Source organism: Electrophorus electricus, chromosome 20 (genome assembly GCF_013358815.1).
Source record: "Electrophorus electricus isolate fEleEle1 chromosome 20, fEleEle1.pri, whole genome shotgun sequence".
Classification (NCBI taxonomy): domain Eukaryota; kingdom Metazoa; phylum Chordata; class Actinopteri; order Gymnotiformes; family Gymnotidae; genus Electrophorus; species Electrophorus electricus.
This window is the reverse complement of record NC_049554.1, coordinates 1,570,538-1,593,021: the sequence shown is the minus strand read 5'-3', so window position 1 is coordinate 1,593,021 and position 22,484 is coordinate 1,570,538. Positions and strand designations below refer to the sequence as shown.

The following is a 22,484-nucleotide window of genomic DNA, read 5'->3' as shown; positions in this document are numbered from 1 at the left end:
CGACTACAGCCTGGAGTAACGCCTAACCAACTGTCGTTGTCTGACACATTCCTCATCACTGAACTATTAACTTAAGATGTCACTCATTCCCATTGCCTATTGAAACCTGCCTGTTTCTCATACTTGTGAAGTATTGCCACTGAATTCCATAGTGTGCACCAAGCATTTATCCTGTGATCTGTTTTCACTCTTCTTCTTCTCTGCCGTTGTTTTTGCCAGAGGCCTTGTGGATTTGGCTGTCTGGACAAACGATTTACTGGTTTTCGACTTGGATGGTACTCTGACACTGTTTTTGATGCTCCTTGGTTTTGGTAATCCCATTGTGCGAGTTCTGACCCTTACTCAGTTTTTGACTACTGCTTTGTATAGTTCCTCTCAAAGTAAAACTGCCACTTTTTTGAACCACGAGCATCTGGTTGATTCTGAAATGTTACAAAAAGCAAAAAAGAATGAAATACTCATTCTCAGAGACGTAGTGAGTCCAGGAGGAGACAGATTCGCTTCAGTTCTCCGACCCATTCCTCTGCTTTTCCCTCTCTCTGTCCCCACGTGCCGTTTCCAAGCCTTGCCTACTTTTCCTCCCGAAATCAGGAATTCACACACATGCAAACTGCATGTACAAGTTTAAACTGTATGTTAATGCAGCTACTAACATGCTGTGTTCTGCAAGAACAAAACAAACAAGATGTGTTCGAATTCTTTACAAATACACATGCACATACACACAGACAGCAGAGGAATAGCAGGCTATCTGACACAAATGAGCAGTTAGCTAAGTGATTAAACACACACTTCAGCCATCACCCCCTACTGAGGTCTGTGGACACAACCATTCTCAGAGAAACACACTTGTGCATACACTTGTGCATACACATGTGCGTGCACACACTTGCACACATAAGCACAGTTAAACCCACAGGCACTATGCACAAATTGCAAACATGCATAAAAATACATCCACAGACACACAAATAGACCAACAAACATTCGCACAAACATTTGAACAAATGTAACTGGATAAGAAAAGAACTCAGATGTAAGTGGCACCAGCAGATCACTAAGCAATGACCTTTTAACATGATGCCAGTGCATCTGACAACTGTGTGTGTTTGTGTGTGTGTGTGTGTGTGTGTGTGAGAGAGAGAGAGAGAGAGAGAGAGAGAGAGAAAGAGAGAAACTGTATTTGTTTGTGTGTGTGTGTGTGTGTGTGTGTGTGTGTGTGTGTGTGTGTGTGTGTGTGTGTGTGTGTGTGTGTGTGTGTGTGTGTGTGCGTGCGTGTGTGTGTGTGCGTGAAATTTGCCTGGTATGATTTTAAGTTTCAAATTTAGATATATCTGAGAAAGCTCCACCGAGTCACCTATGATCAGCACGGAAATAAGTCTGATCAGTTAGTGTAAAATGTTAACTAATGCAGGATTTAAACACAAGAAACCTCAAAGTGTAGTTCAAAGATACACTATCAACCAAGACCCTGTTTAAAGGTGGTCATTTCATGTGTCCTGAGTATCCGAATTTTACATAGATATCAGGATATCTACTGGATAGCTATGGTATCTTGGATATCTATTATATCTGAATATCAAGCCAAAAACACAGGTGTAAAGGAAGTGAGAAGCATTTAACATAGACTGAAATCCAATCACTCAGAGCACTTTGGGATGTGGTCTGAGATATACATCTTTATTACATAAGTGTAACCACTTTTGTCTTTCCAAGCCATACCTGAGAACCCCAACTCTCATGTCAGAAAGTTAGCCTCATCCTTTTTGTGCTAAATAGCAACTGAATGTCATTTTCGTCATATTTTCAAGATGCATTGTATGTGTATTCAGTTTAAATGCATGTGGTTAAAATCTTATCAGGAATGGAATTCAGATACCATACAAAAATATACAAGGAGTCTAAATGTTTACATGTTATCAGGTCCAATGTCAGAACTTTGTGTGTCCATCTCAGCATCCACTGATACCTGATCTCAGATCTGTGCATCAATCTTTGCATTCAGCCCTGCTGAAACATTCCACCTCCACTCCTCCACCACGCCAACCTCCCTCCATTCCCACACTACACCATCCATCCCACCTCCACCCCTCCACCACACCATCCATCCCACCTCCACCCCTCCACCACACCATCCATCCCACCTCCACTCCTACACTACATCCTCCATCCCACCTCCACTCCTACACTACACCATCCATCCCACCTCCACTCCTCCACCACGCCAACCTCCCTCCATTCCCACACTACACCATCCATCCCACCTCCACCCCTCCACCACACCATCCATCCCACCTCCACTCCTACACTACATCCTCCATCCCACCTCCACTCCTACACTACACCATCCATCCCACCTCTACTCCTCCACCACACCATCCATCCCACCTCCACTCCTCCACCACACCATCCATCCCACCTCCACCCCTCCACCACACCATCCATCTCACCTCCACTCCTACACCACACCATCCATCCCACCTCCACTCCTACACTACACCATCCATCCCACCTCCACTCCTCCACCACACCATCCATCTCAACCTCCACTCCTACACCACACCATCCATCCCACCTCCACTCCTCCACTACACCATCCATCCCACCTCCACTCCTACACCACACCATCCATCCCACCTCCACTCCTACACTACACCATCCATCCCACCTCCACTCCTCCACTACATCCTCCATCAGAACTCCACTCCTACACTACAGCCTCCATTCTACCTTTGTTCCTCCAACACAACACATCACCTCCTTCACTGCTTCACTCCTGCACCATGGCAGATTACATGAGACCTCACTGTCCTCTGTAACCATTTGACTCCTGCATGCTACAACATAAAACTGCAAGAAATCATTATTCCAGCAGGACTCTAATCTCCCTCACCTGGCAAGCTTACATAGCCTGGAGTTTTCATTTACATTAGCTTTATACATAACTGACAGAGTACACAAATCAGTTCAGTGAGTTTCTACAGCTTGTTATGACTGGAAACAATAGTAGTGCTTTTCACCCAGATGGTTTGAATGTACTACTAAGATAAACAGACCAACTGTCATTCAAACAGACCCAGTTAAACTCTTTGCTGCTATTGAAGAATTATGATGCCTCTTTCATATATCACTTTGTTATTTACCCTGTGCGTCACAGATCACCCTGTGCGTCACAGATCACCCTGTGTGTCACAGATCACCATGTGTGTCAAAGATCACCCTGTGTCACAGATCACCCTGTGTATCAAAGATCATCCTGTGTCACAGATCACCCTGTGTCACAAATCACCCTGTGTGTCACAGATCACCCTGTGTGTCACAGATCACCCTGTGTCAAAGATCACCCTGTGCGTCACAGATCACCCTGTGCATCACAGATCACCCTGTGTGTCACAGATCATTCTCTCACAGATAATTCAGTCTGTCACAAATCACTTTGTCTGTTGTAGATCACTCTATTGTAGATCTTTCTCTATGTCACAGATCACTCTGTCAATCACAGACAACTGCATCACAGATTACTTTGTTGTAGATCACACTGTCTTACACAGATCACTCTGTCATAGATCTTTCTGCTTGTCTTAGATCAGTGTCCGTAATGGATCACTCTATTTGTCATGGCTCTTTCTGTCTGTCACATATTACTTCAAATAGGGTTTGATCTGTGGTTATGCTGACATTTTCCAAATCTGGCAGCCTTTTCATTAATGAAGACAAACATTTTGTCAAACAATGTAAGTCAGACTGTTCTGTCAAAAAAAGTGGGTAAAAGTGTGCTGAGTCTTTCTGAAATAAATAACTTATTGTTTCCTTTTTTCCATCACTGACATCAGTAATGTCAACTAACTATGCCTGCCCTTCTATGCAGAATGTGCAGCTATGAAAGAACTGCAGCACACCCTGAGGCCTGTAAAACACCTCGGAGCTCCTACATATTTATGAGTGTCAGTGCACCTGGAGGGAGGCAACCTGGGAAGAGTGCAATACACAGCATGCTGTGTTTCTGATGAAACGTTCACCTGTGGTAATACCCCACAGAGCAAAACATCACACATTCTCACCATTACACCACACCGCACCCAACACACACACACACACACACACACACACACAGAGAAATATCCAAACACATACATATGCATACAATTAACATACATGCATCTAGAATCAATATTACTACATGGAATTAACAGTGGATAGTGAGGTAAACGCTTAATAGTAATGACTGAGGATACACTGATAGTGCATTATCACCCTGCTTGTAATTTATCAGTTAAATTCAGAGAACTATCAATACTTTAGTATGCTGTCTTCCTTAACATGTTGTATAAACCAACAGAAATCAATATAACCTCTTGACTGGCAAGCACTAATAATTATTCTTTATGGCAGCAATAAAGTTGGACAGTACACATCAGGTTTCTTAAACTCTATTCCTGGATTGTCTGTTGGATCACTAATGTTAATGGATTTACCTGGAACAGCACATCTTCAAGTTGCAACAGGTGTGACAAGCATAATGATGCAGGCATAATTGTCCATAATTATCCTATTCAATGACAGTCTCTTACACTGGGATCTGCTCCATCAGCGCTGTCAATGGAGGAAATTTGTATGAAGAGTATCCAGTATGAAGAGCAGCTTTGTTAGCACTCCCACTATCATTACCTGCTAGCTAATAGTCACCGTGATATATAATTGACTTAAACGACTGGTCTATAACCTGAACATTCCTATCGTACTAGATTCTTCTAATCTTTTTAGGCCACCTTGAAGGTAAGTAAAATGGTTCATAAGTAGGAAACCTCCAAGACTTTAAGGAGACCTTAACGAGGCAGGCCTAGACTGACCAACCCCGCAAAATGACTTGCTGAGTGTGAAGACCAAGGCATGCTACTCAACCTTGGGACATTAACCAAATGTCTTCTCTAGAAAACCTTTAAGGTCCACAAATGTAATCATACACTAGTTTTTATTGGAAATACAGGAAAAAGAGACCTCACAGCTAGAGAATATATATGCAATTTCACCTTCTCTAATAGTGTTCACAGAATGTCTGTCATTACAGGTGGAATTTTATAACTTGTCAAAAATTCAAGTTGAAGACATGCTACTCATATCACGACATACTCATTAAAAGTATGGGGATAGGGCAAGTAAATTACTTTCCTATCAATTCCCATACATTCTTGACCCATCAAATTCCTCAAAAACAGACTCCCATGGGTGTAACAACTGATCCTTAGCTAAATGTCAGAGCTTCTATGCCGAACGATATACTTACAGACAGCCTTCAATTTTTGATTCTTTTTTTAGCATTCTTACTGTCCCCACCACTGGTACACCTTCCAAACTCCAATTAGAGGAGCTCTCAACTGAGCAGATTTTAAGAGCAGTGGGAACAATACAGTTTTCCATGTGTCCTAGATGGGTTTCCTGTCGAGTTTTACAAGAAGTCCTGACCAGCATGTTTACCTACTCATTGGACACCACCTTTCTCCCTCAATCCTTATCACAGTCCTCTATTTCATTAAGGCTTCATGCAAAACCCTTAATGTGGACTAAAATTGTCTAGCTAAGCTACAGGCTATACAGGTATAAATGGTCTTGCCATATGTACAGGCATTATTACAGACAATCACACGTTTTACAAATTAGATGTTTATTTAATATTATGCACAACACCTCAACCTTAAAGGACACTGAATATTTAATCTCATTAGATACTGAGAAAGTGTTTGACAGAGTAGAATGGGGCTATCTATTCAGTAGATAGGAGAAATTCAGCTTTGGTGAGAGGATCATTGTTTGGGTCAACTTATTGTACACCTCCACACTTGTATGTGTCACAACAAATTACAACCACTCAAACTACTCCCTGTTTTGGGGTCATAAAACAGGGTTGCACAATGTCCTTCAACACTGATCCTCTCACTATTGATCTAACCCTTGCATCACTGTGTGACTAAGGACAGCATTGGGCAGAGGGTATTATTTTACAAGAATGACTTACTTCTCTATTCTTCTGGGCCTGAAATATCTATACCTCCTGTGATTTCTGTTCTTAACGCATTTTGTCCTACTACCTGAGTTTCAATAAGAATAGACTGTTCCCTCTAAATACTGCAGCTCACAAATACACCCACTTTACAAAATACCATTTAGAATAATTTGAGACTATTTCATGTATCTGGAAGTCAAAGTCACTGGCAAATTTAAGAACCTTTTTACACCTCTCCTCAATCAAGTTCAGTAGGACTTTGAGAGATGGTCATTACTCCCTTAATCTCAGGCTGGTTGAGTTAATTCAGGTAAAATTAATATTTAGTTAGTTGCATTTATGTGACACTTTACCTCTGATGGCATGAACTCCAGAACACTGCAAAAACATTTTAGTTAAGAAGACTCTCAAAATATGGAACCAATTTAGACACCATTGTAGACTACAAACCTTTTTACTACAAGTTCCTATATCAAAAAATCAAGCCTTCCATCACTCTGTAGCAGATGGGTCTTTTGGCATATGGTCAAACCTAGGCATTAAATTGTTTAATGAGTTCCAAACAATTTCAGCTCAATTTAGCATCCTCAATTTTTAAAAGATATTTGCAGATCCATAGCTTTGGCCGGACACAAATTCCCAATTTCCTTCTCAGCCTGTAAGGCCCCCCTTCTTTCAGAGGTCCTCATTGCTATTTATGAAATATCATGGGAGCAGGCTATAGATGAAGAAATGAATGATCTATGAGTATGTTCTTCTCCACGCTTCATCTATTTGTGCCAAACATGGTTTAATTGTACATCACACTAACTGGCCTAAACTGAATTTTCTCAAATGCACCCTGATATCAATCCTATTTATGGCAGGTATCAGCAAACTCCTGCCTTGCTAATACAGTGATCCTGCCCAAATTTAAAGTAGATTTTGTGACTCTATTAACTCTACTGGGCAGATGATTGATATTAGTTTGCTGGAAGTCAAATTCCCCTTCATCTCCCGAGGCCTCAATCAGAGACGTTCTTCTTTTTAGTAAATTAGAAACTATGAAGTACACACTATGTGGGTCTACGGTTAAATTTATCAAAACATGGCAACCCATCTTTTATTTTATAAGTATGTTGAAGTTCCAAATATCACTGAAACTGGCTGTTGATTATTTGTATTATGCCTTCCTCTTCGTTTAACTCTTATTATTCAACAGCAGTTTGTTTATCCACCCAGTCTGCAATCCACCGTGTGTGTGTGTGTGTGTGTGTGTGTGAGTGTGTGTGTGTGTGTGTGTGTGTGTGTGTGTGTGTGTGCGCGCGCGTGTGTGTGTAAATACATAATTGCATATATATACCCACGCACACACACAGTACATACAATGAAGTGTCAGCAACACTGGTACACTAGTCTAATACTTGGTAGGTCCCCCACAGGAGCTTAGGACTGCAAAAATACAACAGATGTGTTCGATAATGTTGGGATCTGGTGACTTAGGTGAGAATGGCAAAACCCAAAACTCAAATAAGCGTTCCTCTAACTATAATTTGGCATCTCTAGAGGTTTGTGGTGGCACATTGTCCTGTTGGAAGTTTGGCCAAACCTGTCAGAATAAATGCAGGACATGAATTGGTTTAACTCATCATAAAGCAGGCACACATAGTGTTCACCTGTCAAAGATCTTTGTAGCTGTACCAGGGGTCCCATGGTACCAGCTAAACATACCCCATTCCATTATGGTACCACTACCAGCCTCTATAGTTCCTGCTGACATGTAGGATCTATGGCTTCATGGGGTTTTCTCCAAACACGGATTCTTTCATCTGCCCAAAACATTTGGAAACGTGACTCGTCAGATCAGGCTACTCATTTTCATCAAGTGTCCAGTGACGGCATTGTCGAGCCCAGTTGAGGAACACAGATTTGTGTTGTGCATTCATGAGGGGTACTTGAGTTGGGGTTGGCTCCTAAAGCCCATATCTTAGTATGGGCATTGCATAATCTTCAATCTGATATTTGCTGAGGCCCCAGCATTGAATTCCGATGTTACTTGAGGCAGTATTGCATGCCTATTGCTTAAAACAATTCTTGTCAGTCGTCGCTGGTCATGTTCACCCAGATTTTTGTAATCACAGTATACCCTTAAAATGGTCGTATGTGAAAGTTTTTGCTTCTACCTCTAAAATGCTATGGTTCTACCTCTGAAAGTCTATGACCTATCACATGAGCTCCATCTATTAAACCATGTTGAAAAACACTTAAATTGCTATTAAATTGTAATAACTTCCATTCTCAGAGCAGAAACAGCTCTAGAAGCTTTATATACGCACTGGCAGACGCAACCAATGACATGCATAGTTGTCATTGGTATGTATTTTGCATAGGCTCATCTATACCTGTTTTTTTTGGACACTTCAGTGTACACACGCACACACACACACACACACACACACACACACATGCACCGTGCTGTATTGTAGTAAGAGAGCTAGACATAAATACGGAAGGTTTCCAGAGAAACAGGATGTTTTGGACAGAACATGTGTGTATGTGTGTATGTGTGTGTGTACTTACCATATGTAACTACTGTTTTTGTTATAATCAATATGTGATATTCTCTGTATGTGTGATAAAAACATGTTGAAATAATTTAACAAACTCCTGTTTATGTGAAAATGTGAAAAAGCACTAATAAAAACACTCCAGACCAAAAGAATCCAAGAGCGCTACTCAACTGCCAATAGCCATGGGTACTGAGACCCATCTCAGTGTGAAACTGAACAGCTGTCACATCTCACTTCAAATTCTTCTCTCTTCACAACCAAGGAGCAGAAACACACCATATCACACTTGATTCATGCAGCACTCCCAGCATGCACACAGACAATCACACACCTCTCTAAACATACCATTCCAGACCCACAAAATCATGCATATTTAAACCAATGAAGGGGTCAAGCCCACCCTCAAAAAAAAAAAAAAAAGATCAGATCCTTTTATAAATGACAAAGTATGTTAGAAGCATCATGCATTGCAAAAAAAAGCATTCACATGGCAAGACATCCGAGCAGGCTCTGAGTAAAGCCATTATGACAACAGCAAAAGTTGAGCAGCAGAGTTGAGTAGTAATGGGGAAATGCTTCATTCATCCAGGTAACAACTTCTGCTTCTTGAACATTTCAACAATGCCCATGCTAAAAGGTTATACAATGAATGAAAGCTGGTAGGGGCCTGTTTGCATTAAAAGAGTCTGCTCAGTTGACCAGAAGATGAATGCCTAGTTATTAGTATATATAAGTATATGTATCTATAAGCCTGCCCTGAAATAGGTGAGACAGGATTAAATACTGTTTATCCATTATATTTACTTAATTACCTTTTTGAAAAATTGTACTTTTAAGAGGTTTTTTTTTACTTTATACTCTTACTCGAGTACATTTGTGAGGTCAAAAATGATCCTTTTACTCCAGGGTATTGGTCAATGTTCCTCTCGTTACATTTTAAAATAATTTTTATATATTTTATGTTTTGCCACCACCTGTCAAGTGTGGGAAAGTTAATGAAATCCCTAAAGATGATCACTGAGAGTCACCACTTTTTTCAGTAAGGTACACAGCTGGACAGTCGACCGACATAATGAACAGCGAACAGACACATTTTCCAGCATGGGACTCAAATGGCATTTATGAAAACTAAGGATCACATATCTGTGTGTGATATCAGTGCTTTCTCCTAATGTGCAATATTCATATGAAAGTAAAATGTGGTCTGATATCAATGATACTCTGAGAAAATGGCTAGCTACCTATATAGCTAAACTATAAGCATCAGAAAAAAGCATTTGAACTGAACTCATGGTGTGCAGCAATGCACATCCCATTTTGAGGCATAATTTCAAGAATATAAAGATTAAAAAGGTTTCAAGGTTATAAAAATTAAGGTTTGTTGCTGATTTATATAGCTATGTTTCTTTTGACCACATGAAGGCACAGTTATCAGCTAGGCAACATAGGATATCTAGCTAGTCAGCCAGTCTGACTAATAGGTCGCCTAATTGCAAGTTAAATATAATGAACAGTAAGATGTCTAGAAAACTACCTTTGGACAGAGCTCGGAATATTCTCACAGGCTGTACTAATCACAAAGTGATCACCATGCTTGTGGCTTATATTATATGTACAATATTTAGCCCATATGAAAAACCTCAGCTTAAACATAACACACAAACTAAGTATGTGTCACAAATGGCCATCCTCCTGCCGGCCCTGTTTCCGTGGTTTCCCTGTCATGTCTGTTTTCTTTTATTTCCTAGTTGTTCCATTGCTTGGTTTCATTTTCTCCGCCCCCTCGTCTGTTTTTCCACGCCTGTTATTACTTTCACCTGTGTCAGGTTTAGAGTTAATTAGTTCATACATTTAAACCTTGTCTGGTTCCCTATGTCTTGGCTGTTCATTGAATGTCAGGACGAATGTCTGAATGAATGTCTGAATGTATTTGAAGGCCCGTATCCGCAAGTTTGTAGTTGAAGTAACTCTCTTCCTGGGGAGACTTTTTAGCAGATACTTTCTTACTCTTACTTAATAATTTAAATGACTACTTTTACTTCTACTAGAGTAATTTTTTAAGTAACAAGTACTTTTATTTGAGTACAGTTTTGGCTACTCTACCCAGCACTGCTGTTCAGTAATCTGATGGCCTGTGAATATATACTGTTGTAGTGAAGAAAGACAAATTATTCCCTTGATAAAAGCCCAGGGTGGGCTTCCCCTTAGCCCCGGGCCATGAACAGGACCCAGGACCCCTCTGCTGCCTTGATGCTGAGCAACAAAGCCATAACCGGTTTATCTTATCACGCTGACCTGGCTTTCTGACCCTTCCCCCCTCTGACCCTTCCCTGTCGTGTACCAGAGCGTCCCCCGTTTCCCTAGCTACCTGACCTACTTCCATGTTTTCCTGTTCTCTTCTGAATTATGGTTCCCTGTCTCCTCTTTTTATCTCTGTTTTTCCATTAGTTATCCTATTTCTCTCATCTGTTTGCTGGTCTTTTCTTCATCTGTCGTACTCGTCTCTATTGCTTCTTACTAGGTTATGCTTATATGCAAGTATATGCAAGTATTGTCCTGTTTTCCCACCATCTTCTTATGTTTGTCTGTAACTCTCTGGTCTTCCCTTTAGTTCTGTTTCTTGTTACATTTGTGTTCTGTTTTCGTCTAGTTTATCATTTGTCTAACCAAGTATCCCTTTTCAGTCAATGCTCGCTTGTCTTAGGTTTATGCTTCGCTATTACTCTTCTGTTAGTTATTCCCTTGTGTTTAGTTTCCTGGTTGTAATCATCCACTTCCCATTAGCTGGTTAGTCTTTTGTTAATTATGCTGGTCTGTTCTATTCTGTATGTTTAGTTTCTTTAGTTGTGTTATTCATATTAATCTTGCTAATCACCTGTTTAATCCTGCTTGTGTATTTCCTCATTCTTGTTATGGATTTTCACAATTTTTCCACCCCCGATAATCTGTACTCCCTCATCCAAGGTGATGTTACTTCTTGCATGTGTTTGCCCTCAGCTTCTCAAACATTACAAGTTTGAAATGCAAGAAGCTCTTACCAGCTTGGTTATATTTCAAGGAACTGTGATCATAAATTCCATCTGATTCAAACCATTTCCAAGACAACCAACTTTACTCATCCCACAGAAACATGTTCACAAATATGTTTCTCTTTCCTACTGATTCACAGAGTAACAACTTGCCATCTAACCTACTATGATGTCAAATAGTAATCAGCTAGTAATGTGTGGTTATTTTAACATAATCTCTAAATTGTAATGTTTGCTCCAATTATTTGAGAAGTGTCTATTTTTTCATGTAACTTTTTTCCCAATACCTCTTTTTTTTTTTTTTTTTTTTGCACGAAGGGTGGAACATCTAAATGGATATCAGTCAAAGCCCCATAAAAAACTGTTTAAAATATGTATATTTAAGTAGTATTAAGACATAATAGCCTACAATATGAATCACCAGAGTAAGCTAGCCTGCTAAAAGAATGCCAACAGGCTATTGGGTAGGTAGTTGGGTTAACCAGCTATGTACCCAGCTAACAAACACATTACACCTTGTTATGTTTAAGTTTAAACTTGCTGCACTTACACTGGTTTACTAATATTAATTCTGCTTAGTTTACAAAGTTGGTCAAATCAAATAATGGAAAGGCAAGTAAATAAAATGAAAAAAAAACAACAACTGATCTGACCATTAGTGACAAAGATTCAGAAAAACACTTCTGGCACCTAGTTTTACAGTAAATCTGATGATACTGTGTGCTTGCTGTAGCCTAATACTGCAATATTCTTACAGTAACTTTACAGTAATCACACAGTAAGATAGATACTGTATAAGTGCCAGTACTGTAAATATTTCCCAGAATGAAACACAGACTCCTGTATAAAACCATAAATCACATTTAAAGAACCATATTGGTTCAAACACAATTAATTATTGAAAGTACAAAAATCTTTACAGTTCATGTTACTCAACTTTACAGTTCATGTCATTTACTTTTACTCATATTAGCCCACCAATATTTCATCAACCCAGTCAGTAAAACTGTACATTGCAAATGACTTCTTAACATAAAGCCAGTCAAGATTTAGAGGGGGGGCTTGGACTTAATAAGACAAAAATATATTAGTCCCCTAAGTGAAACCATCTGACTTCCCTCCAATCACCTGACTCAGGCTCCTGGGAGGGTAACATGTGAAGTTATATAACATTTAAAAAGTAAAATGTTAATGATTGTATACTCACCAGGGTTTGGTTGACTGAATTTGAGTCATCCCCAGGAAAGGGGGTGTTGATAGCTAAGGCCATGCAATTTGCAAAAATGGCGACTAATATAAAAGTATCAAATGGCCTGTAAATGCAAAGTTAAGGAGCAGACACATTAAGGAACAGACAATTTTGTTCAAAAGCAATGGCAAACGGTGTCAGTTTCAAGGACCAATCCAGTAAAATAGAGTAGAACCTGACCTAACAAAGTAGTGCATGTAGCATTTGAATATCTGCGCCAGATTTAATATACTTGTTTGTAGTCTACACAGGCTCATAGACTATTTTTACAGATTTTAACAAAACTAAGATACAAAGTTATTGACACCCTTCATAGAAACACATGCTGATTTTAACTAAGGAAGCCTATAAGATATGGGTCTGAATTCCTAAAACACAAACTTCCCTGGTTGGTACAGTACACCTCACTCTAGCAACACATTGGTATCACTGCATTTTCATTATCTGGTAGTCATAGCCTAACTGGCACTTAGTTTACTAGTGAGCCTAGTGACAGTGATCTACTAGTGATCTACTAGTGAGCCTAGTGACAGTGATCTACTAGTGATCTACTAGTTACAGAAATGTATTGTTTCAATTTCAGTGTGCTACAATATATAACTTTACTGTTAGCTTGATAATTTACCTCAGTAGTTCTCAGTAAACTATACAGCTTAAGTCTATGCCTCTCAGCTGCTGAATACCTTAATTTGGATTTATCAGTTAGCATTACAAGTTAAATTAGGAGTTCTTAGTCCTAGTTCTTGTTCTTTCCCTGCTAAAATAAATATAACAAATGTAACTTATTCAACTGCTCAAGGTCATGAACAGGGTCTGCTGTGTTAAAACAGGGTTGGGTGCATTAGAACTGGGTCAGATCTGTTAAAGCAGGGACAGATGAGTTAGAACAAGGTCGCATGCGTTAAAGTTGAATTTGCTGAGTTGTTGAGTTGAGTGTGTTAAAGTGGAGTCAGGAGTGTTAGGTGCAATATAGCAGGATCCGGTGTTCAAGAGCAGTTGTGTTACAGTGATGTCTCAAGTGTGTAAGAATTGGGACTAGGTTGTGTTAGAGTGGGGTCAGCTATGTTAAAGTGGGGTCTGGTATGTTATAGTAGGGTTAGGTGTGTTACAGTGGGGAATAGGATGTCATAGTGGGGTCTGGTGTTTTAGAGTTGGGTCCTTTGGGGAAAAGCAATACATGGGGTCCATACATTTCACATTTACAGCATTTGTCAGACACATTTATCCAGAGCAATTTACCAGTATGAATCAGAATACTTGGGAATGAAAAGCATCATGCTGTCAGTATTTTACTTCAACTGCCCTACCAGGTGAGTCAGAGGAACCTTAGAGCTGTGATTGACAGCCACTTGTTTAAGCTACTGTCATCAGCAAGGTCACCAACGTCGAAAAGATCTATTCCTGCATGTTATACATAAACAATGATAATACCAGCAGAGGGTGCATATACACGTTTTACACAATGAAATGGATATGAATGTGAAAGTTAAGCTTTCTGTGTGTTACTGTTATCTTTTGCTATATCAAGATAGCTTAATGATGATATCATCCATACAACGGTTTTTAGATTTGATTAGAAATTTTCAGATTTGCCCAATCATGTCAAAATAGGCACGGTAATACAGAGTATATTAATAAAATAATAAATAATTATGCAAAATATAAATAAGCAGAAATAGCTTTTTTTCCCTCACCAAGAACAAATGGTTATACCAAAACTGTCCATTAGAAAGCACCAGCAGTACTTGAGTCTTCAATTTTGGAGGAGTTATCAGACTAAAGTATCCTGTTACCTGACTGAGGAATCTTGCTTCATGATCTCTTTACACAGATAGTCCTTTACATAAAAGCAGAACAGGTATAAACTGGTAATTTAATTAGGTGGCAATTATTTAATGTTACTAGCAATATAATGAATAAAAGTGAAAATTGACATCACATGCTTAATTTGCTATGCCTTGCAGAGAATCAATAATTGCTTGAAAATGTTCAATGTGCTTTGGGCAAATAAATCTTTTTAGTGTATATAACTGCTCCAAATTTGATAAATGGCTAAAAGTGGGTTAGGAACTATTTTAAACTATTCTAAACTTGAAGCCTTCATAAGATATTAATTTTTTTCAGCTTTTAATAGATGTTAATAGTGCCCCTTTTCATGATGCCAGCCAAAAGCATATCATGGAATGATATAAGCAGGCTTTATCCAGGCTTAGTCTGCCAGGCTTCTGAATTTGGTGTCCTGTTATTAAGCTATGATGAGCTCAGTATGGATGCTGCCTTGCACCCTGAGTCAGGCTTTAGAACGACTGTTAACACCAAGTTATTTAGCCTCTCACTGAACTGCAAACAGCAATGTTCTGTTGAAAACTAGGCTAAGTGCACAGACATGCAAGCGCGCGCGCACACACACACACACACACAATCTACTCCTGGCTCAGATTAAGGTCCTTTCAGCTCCAGGCTGAATACCTTATGTGCAGATGGAGAGAAAGTTTTCTGCCTAGGCCTTAGTAGCAGTACTGCTTTGGATTTTTTCATCTAAGAATATCATTCTACTGACTATGAATATGAATATCCAGTTATGAATATTAACCTAATGAATATGATTATTAATATCCTTTAATTAATATTATTTTAGTGAATTTGTCCATGAAAAAGCTGATCATCAGACAGTACTCTTTTCTTATATGCTTTACATTTATGAGGTGTGGGTTTTATGCCCAAGAAATCCTGCAAGCTTTACATTTACATTTATGGCATTTGGAAGATGCTCTTTTCCAGAGTGACTTGCACAAGTGCTTTGGTCATTTAAATATTCCACGAATAGATAGGTCTTCAGTCTGCATATGAAGACTTCAAGGGAATCTGCTGTCCAGACAGCAAGCGGAAGTTCATTCCACCATCTAGGAGCCAGGACAGAGAATAGTCTCAATGCTTGTCTTCCATGAGACTTAAAGTATGGTATTTCAAGCTGAGCCATACTTGAGGTTGGAAGTACTCAAGGTATGAATTGGGCTTTGACCACTGACTTTATGTATGGAGGGGCTGGTCCATTTTTGGCCTTGTAGGCAAGCAACAAGATTTTAAATGATGCATGCAGTTTACAACAATACTTACATTGTAAGTCAAAATTTCTTTATTCAACTTACAAGATTAAAAAAACCTACTCAGTTCCCCTTCTTCCTTACCCACAACACATCCCAAAGGAATAAGAGCCTACTGACCATGCGAAATTACAGAAAATTATATAATCGTCTCCATAATTATAGCAATAAACGGCATGATCATGTTGCAAGTTCAGTACTCCATATGAGTGTTAAAGGGTCTTACATCAGTTTCTGTCATGTGACCCTTTTCTTGTAGCTATAGAAGCTCACAAGTGAGCTTCTGCATCTCAGTGGGATGCAGCAGAAGGAGTTTAGAATTAAAATGTAGTGACTTCTGAGGGGAAAAAACAATGCTATGTTATTTTTTTGATTCATGTATAGTTACTCAGTAATTACTGATGTGATGTTTTTAACAACACAGACTGCGATAATTACTACTATAATTATCATCCACTTAACTTTTCAGGCGTTGATGCCAACAAGTGTTTTTTGTCCTCATAACTACAGTGCCCAATGTCATTATTATGTGGACACAACAATAATAACAGTGGGCACTGACCAGAGTACAGAGTATTTTGATTTTGATTTTAGGGGTCACTGTGAGTATCTAAACAAGTTCTGTGTTTGTTGGAAACCAAAATATTGCCAAACTGGTGCATTGACACCCTTCTTCTAGACAAACTTGTCGATTTTTCACATGAGTAGCTCACATGTACAGGAATTTTGTTATTCCATTTGCCTGTACCCCAGCATTCTTTGCACCAGTCTGAACATCTATGCTGTAATAATTTCAAGTGGTGTTTAAAACACACACACACACACACACACACACACACACACACACACACACACACACGCACACTCCTACTCCCCCTTATCTCTTACCCTTAGCACATCCATAAGCAGTGGTCGAATTGTAAAAATAAATCAGGGGGATGTTCTGTTTCACCTGAGTGGCTTGGGGGAGTGAGATGAAATCGTATATCTCAGTGGATGGATCCAAAATTGGGATGCTACATCCACATTAAAACAACTTAAATGTTTTAAACTACATGAACAAATTATTCAATCAATTAAATGCCATGTCAGGATGGCATAAAGCTGTGTTTACTTCTACACATGTTGATGTTACTAATCCTTTGTCCTAACATTTCATATACAGCACCTAAAAAGTGAACCAATAGTCTGTCATCAGTGCCTTCACCACAATATGGCATTTGCAGCTGAATGCAACAATCCTGATAGCAATGTTCCAACAATTAGTGTAGAGTCTGTCCAGAAGAGCAGAGGCAATTACTGCAGCGAAGGGGAGAAAACAAGTTATTCTAATATATCTGGTGAGAAGTGAAACAGTTTAAACCACACTGACAACAGTACTACACTGTATATCAGCACTCAGTAAATGTTTCCTAACTACTGTACAAATACCCCACATATGCAGCATTGGGTTGTCATGGACCTCTGCCATGTTAAGCAGTCACGTCATATGAGAACAAGTGTTTCCTTATTATTGAGCACATAGACATGTTTCATTGTTGTATGGGCAGTAATTCCAGTTGTGTTTGCACTTAAGAGCATTGTGCATAGTAGCCTACTACAGTAGTAAACCACAACCGAGCAAATTATCCAATGCTATAATACTCATGAGTGAAAAATAACAATGATACTCTTTGAATTATGAAAATTACTTCTAACACAATTTTTCTGTCTCTTTGGTGGTCTGAAAAAAAGCAAGTTAAGTTTTACGTTTTTGCTGATTTGTAATTCCTGCAAAGGAGGGAGGGCATTTTTAAACGGTATCCGGTGGAATACATTCTCATAAAACAGAAACTATTTTGGATTGTGGAAAATATCTGCATGAAAACTAGACAATGCAGGAACTGTGGGGAGGAGGCAAAAGCATACTTTGTGGCAGTGGAATTATAATATCAATCAGTCATCTTACCTACTATCACATAAACAAATACTGGGGGATGTCCTCCCCTTGTACCCCTCCAGCCCTGTCCATAAGAAATAAGCTTTCATTTACACAAAAGTGGTGCTTAAACGATTTCTTGGAATTGCTACCTGTTTTCATGATTTAGCAATGCTAATCCTCTGGCTAAATATTGGTAAAGCCATATAAAAAGCCCTAAATTATCAAACTGAACATGGTGCCTCCCTTTCAAACAGAATCTTGTGCTTCAGCATATATAAATGACCCTGAATGGAAATTGGCAGGGGACATTAGTGAGTGCCTAATTAATTAATTTTATTTTCTCAACTGGAATCAGGTCCTTGTCCACTTTTATTAAAATGAAATATTTGGCTTAGACACAGTGTAAAGTAGCACAGTGTGTAAGTTTTCAAAGGTCCAATAACGAACTGCAGAGAAGCTATTGTTTAAAGGTTATGCTAAACATATTAATAAATGATAAGAAAACAACTATTTTAATAAGGGTAAAAAACAAGAAACTGTTTAAAAAACAGCAAAATAATGACACCATGTAACTTCACTAATCTAAAGTCTTGCATCTGAACACAGGCAACACAAAGTCTATTACAAGGTCTAACCATCTTCACCTAAAACTTGAAACACATGAGGGCACTGGATATGGGTATTTTTCATTTAGTTTTCTGACATTTAGGTCGTGCTTTTATGCAAAGCAACTTACAATCGGGGCAACCTAGCAGCAGTGGGGTATGAACAGTAACTTTCTGGGTACTAGTTGAGTACTTTAACCACTGAGCTACCACCAGGTTTTAAAATACACATAATGGCACTGGGCATGGGTATTAGAGCTGGTTTTAAAATATAGCAATCAAGTTTACAGATGCCATTACATTTTCTTTTACAGCATTTAGCTGACATTTTTATTCAAAACAACTTACAATTACAACTGCCTACAACGTGAGCAAGCTAGGGTTAAGCACCTTGCTCAGGGGCCCCAACAGTGGCAGGGCTTGAAGTGGGAAAGTTCTGACTACTGGTCAAGTACCTTAACCACTGAGCTACACACATGCCAGCTGAGAGCGAATGTGGGGGCACTACAGATGAGTGAATGTGATGTCCCTCTTTGAAGTAGGAAGGAAGGCCAATACCACTTCAATCACATTCATTAGAGCTCTACTAGACCGGTTTTCCAAAACTACTAGACAGTCCACATTTTTGCTCTGTTCAAGCTCATCTAAACCAAGCAAACAAAATCACTGAACACCAGGTTCTTCTGGGAACTGGAGCATCACAAAACCACTTGTAAAGGATACTTCCACTCCACGATGTTGATGCATGCCTGGCGAAAGGGATTGTTGAGGGTGAGGCAGAACAGCACCCTCTCTGGGCGTGAGTTTCCAGTGCCATGCTTCATGCTCTTTTCATGCAGCTGCTTCTTCTTCTCTGCAAGGGCGCCCACCGGCATCACCGCGGACGAGCCCGCATCCATCGAGGCAGAAGGGTTGTTTGCACTCATGGTGCCGGCGCAGGCTGAAGCAGGGCTTCGACCAGTGCGGTCCTCCCAAGGGAGAGAACGGAGGGAAAGAGGTAGGGGCAGGAATGGGGGCAGGGATGGGGGTGGTAACAGGGGTAGGCACTGAGGCAGAGGGGCAGGGTAGTCTCACAAATAGGCTGGCACGTCAGCAGGAACAGGGACGTTGCAGCTGCTGGCATAATTTGCCTCTGGGGGGGGAAAAAAAAGTATATAAATATATTTGCTTGTAAGAGTCTGGGTGAACATTTCCTCAGCCATTGCCACTGTTCCATTACATTATACACCACCATGGCTGTTAAGTAACAACATATACATGATAAGTCTTTGTGTTTAAACGTATCAGCTCCTGAGCCAATGTTAATAACCATATTAGGTACACACACTAAAAAACTAAATATGTCCAAAAGAAGCATAATCACCAAAGCGTAACAGGCCCGTTAGCATCCTCTGCTGCACAGATGGAAATCCCTGTCAGGAGTACATTCATTTTAACCAACTTTAAATAGTTAGAGAATAACTAATTCCAGAGCTGAAGATGATTCAGGGTGTTTTTTACTGTAGGTAAATTTAGTCATTTGATTAAGCATTTGTTCATTATTTATTTATCTTATTTGATTTATTTTTTTATATATACTTGATACATGCTTGGCTTGTTTGTTTTCATTTGCTTATATGTTTATATATCCTGTTTGACTTGGAACATTATTAAGCAGCTCAGGAATTTGACCCTGAAACATACACAATGTCTACAAACTCAGACTGACAAGCATTTTATGTACTCTCTGATTAATCATTGTTTGGACATTGATTATGAGGTGTGTGCACTTGCGATTAGTCTGGGGGAAGAAATCCCAAATCACATGGATCTTAATTTTGTCCTCCACATAATCAGTCTGGTAACATCTGAACAACAAGTGGCCTCTCCATCCATTTAATCAAACCAATCACTGTGTTTGTTACAAGGCCAGTTTAGCTGTAAATGGAATATGAATCCGAGGGGCACAGAAATCAAACAACCACAGTGGCAGCTAAAATGTTGACTGCAGCCAGGTGAGAGGACTGAGAAAATCTTGCTCCCTTGAGCCCATCAACACCACCTTGCTATGGCACTTCTCTAAGAACAGCAGTTTAGTCACCACTAATGGGGTTCATTGCAGTGGTTTAGATTAGGATTTGGATAGTAAGAGCTGGTCCTGTAACAGCTGAGAAAAGATGAACCCAATATAATCAAATGGCTAATCTGCGTGTGGCATGCTGCTTAGAAATGCAAATCCTATATGCTGCATGGAATGACACTGCAAAGAAAAGAACTCAGCTGGTTCAAAGTTCTGTTCATTTCTAATTTGGGGGGTTGCACACACACACACACACACACACACACACACACACACACACACACACACACACACACACACACACACACACACACACACACACACACACACACACACACACACAAATGAGCATATCATGGTTTCCCAAGGACTGTGACTTAAGAATGAAAACCACTGAAATGTGACTTTTATAGAATATTCGTTCCGGTTTGCTTAAATTACTGCTTTTGTGAAAATGAGATTAGAAAAATAAATTCTGTCACTGCTGACACTGAATAAATACAAGAAGTTAAAGTTCCAGGCAGCACAGCTGACCCACTGAAGGCCTCGCCAACGATGACAATAAAGGCCTCAGATGTGTCGATAATGATACAAATACACAGAAGAAAATGTGAAAATTCAGAGACCCCACAATTCCAAATACGGGCATTTTCGTTCAGAATGTTCCACACGTTTCAAAACGCCGTCTTTGCCGTCATAATATCATCATAATATCGCCTGGGATGAGCATAAAACATATACGCGGCATGGATGAACAACTGTCACTCCAATTAATAACCTGCTCGAATAATCGAAGTCCTTGAACGGCCAGGCCCCGCAAAGGAAACGAGAAGAAACGAAAAAAAGGTCAAATCGTAGGCATTTCACTGTCCTCTATCGTTCCACTGCAAAGGCTGTGCTTGCATTGCATTTGTTGGGGGACCTTTGGGAGAGGTAAAATCATGCACCTTGTCATAGTTGCCCGGTCTCTTTCAGAAGACGTTTAACAACACGCTGGGGTATAAACACTGGAGGCGTGTTAACACCTAGATGCGTTCTTAAGAACACTTACATTCTTTCCTTCTGAAAAAGCAAGGCCCTAGAGACACATTTATTTTTGTCTCCTATTAATCGTCGATTTGAATCGACCGGAGAGGACGGCGATGATGCAAACAGCTAGTGACATTCCCGACGGGGATTCGCGACAATAACCTTCACTGAACAAAACGGCGTCTCTCCTTGACGCGTAGATACGACAGTCAGTTTAGACACCAAAACCTTTACGACGACAGCATCGTCGGTACGTAATGAAAGAGTGGCAGGTGGCCATCAGACCTTGGCGATGCTCAGTTTAACAGCTGGTATTTTTGCTGTTGCCACACCACGATGCTCGAGCTCCGACACGCGCGCCTGCAGCATTCACTTGTCTGCATCTTTCATCGCGCTCAGACGTCACCAAAATCGAGGACCTTACTTAAACATTACTTAAACCGTGGTAGCAATAAAGCTCTAACGTGAACAAAAATAAAGGACAAAGCGACTCCTACACGACTACGGTTCTGGATGCGTGCGCTGCCCGTCCTGTATAGCTTTTCTGTGTTGGAAAAAGATGGCACTACTTCTGAATCTCAGATCCAAGCTCTGTCAGAAACCGCCGGACCTGTCTGCGAACCTCGTACCTTCTGTGAACGCTTTCTCTCCAGCCGGTGTGTTAATCTAGTCCACTTATATCCAGAGAGAAAACTCCGTCGATTGACTAACCAAAAACGCTCAGGTCCGCTAGCAAAGGTCAAATGAAGAGTCATCGGTTTGGGGGCAGGAGAGACGTATGTGCTTTAATTAAAGCGTCCCATCTTGCTCGCGTAAAAGTGTGCGTTAGAACGAAAGTGCGCGCGACAGCATCCCCGCTCCTCGAGCTCCCCGTTTAGCGTCACGGCGTCACTGAACAGCGAAACGAGCGCATCAGCACGAGCGCCCTCCTGGATGCC

The 22,484-nt window shown here is 40.0% G+C and overlaps 1 protein-coding gene across 1 annotated transcript in view; it reads right to left on the bottom strand.

Moving 5' to 3' along the window:
- The window catches only part of LOC113579158 (voltage-dependent L-type calcium channel subunit alpha-1D-like), a 78,498-nt gene extending 59,132 nt beyond the window's left edge, over window positions 1–19,366 (bottom strand). The window contains exons 1-2 of the mRNA XM_035520235.1: window positions 19,182–19,366; window positions 12,787–12,892 (exon numbers count right to left, since the gene is read on the bottom strand). Coding sequence (XP_035376128.1) covers window positions 12,787–12,892; window positions 19,182–19,357 — 282 coding nt within the window. The 5' untranslated portion in view covers window positions 19,358–19,366. The remainder of the gene's footprint in view (window positions 1–12,786; window positions 12,893–19,181) is intronic.
- Window positions 19,367–22,484: the final 3,118 nt, after the last annotated feature.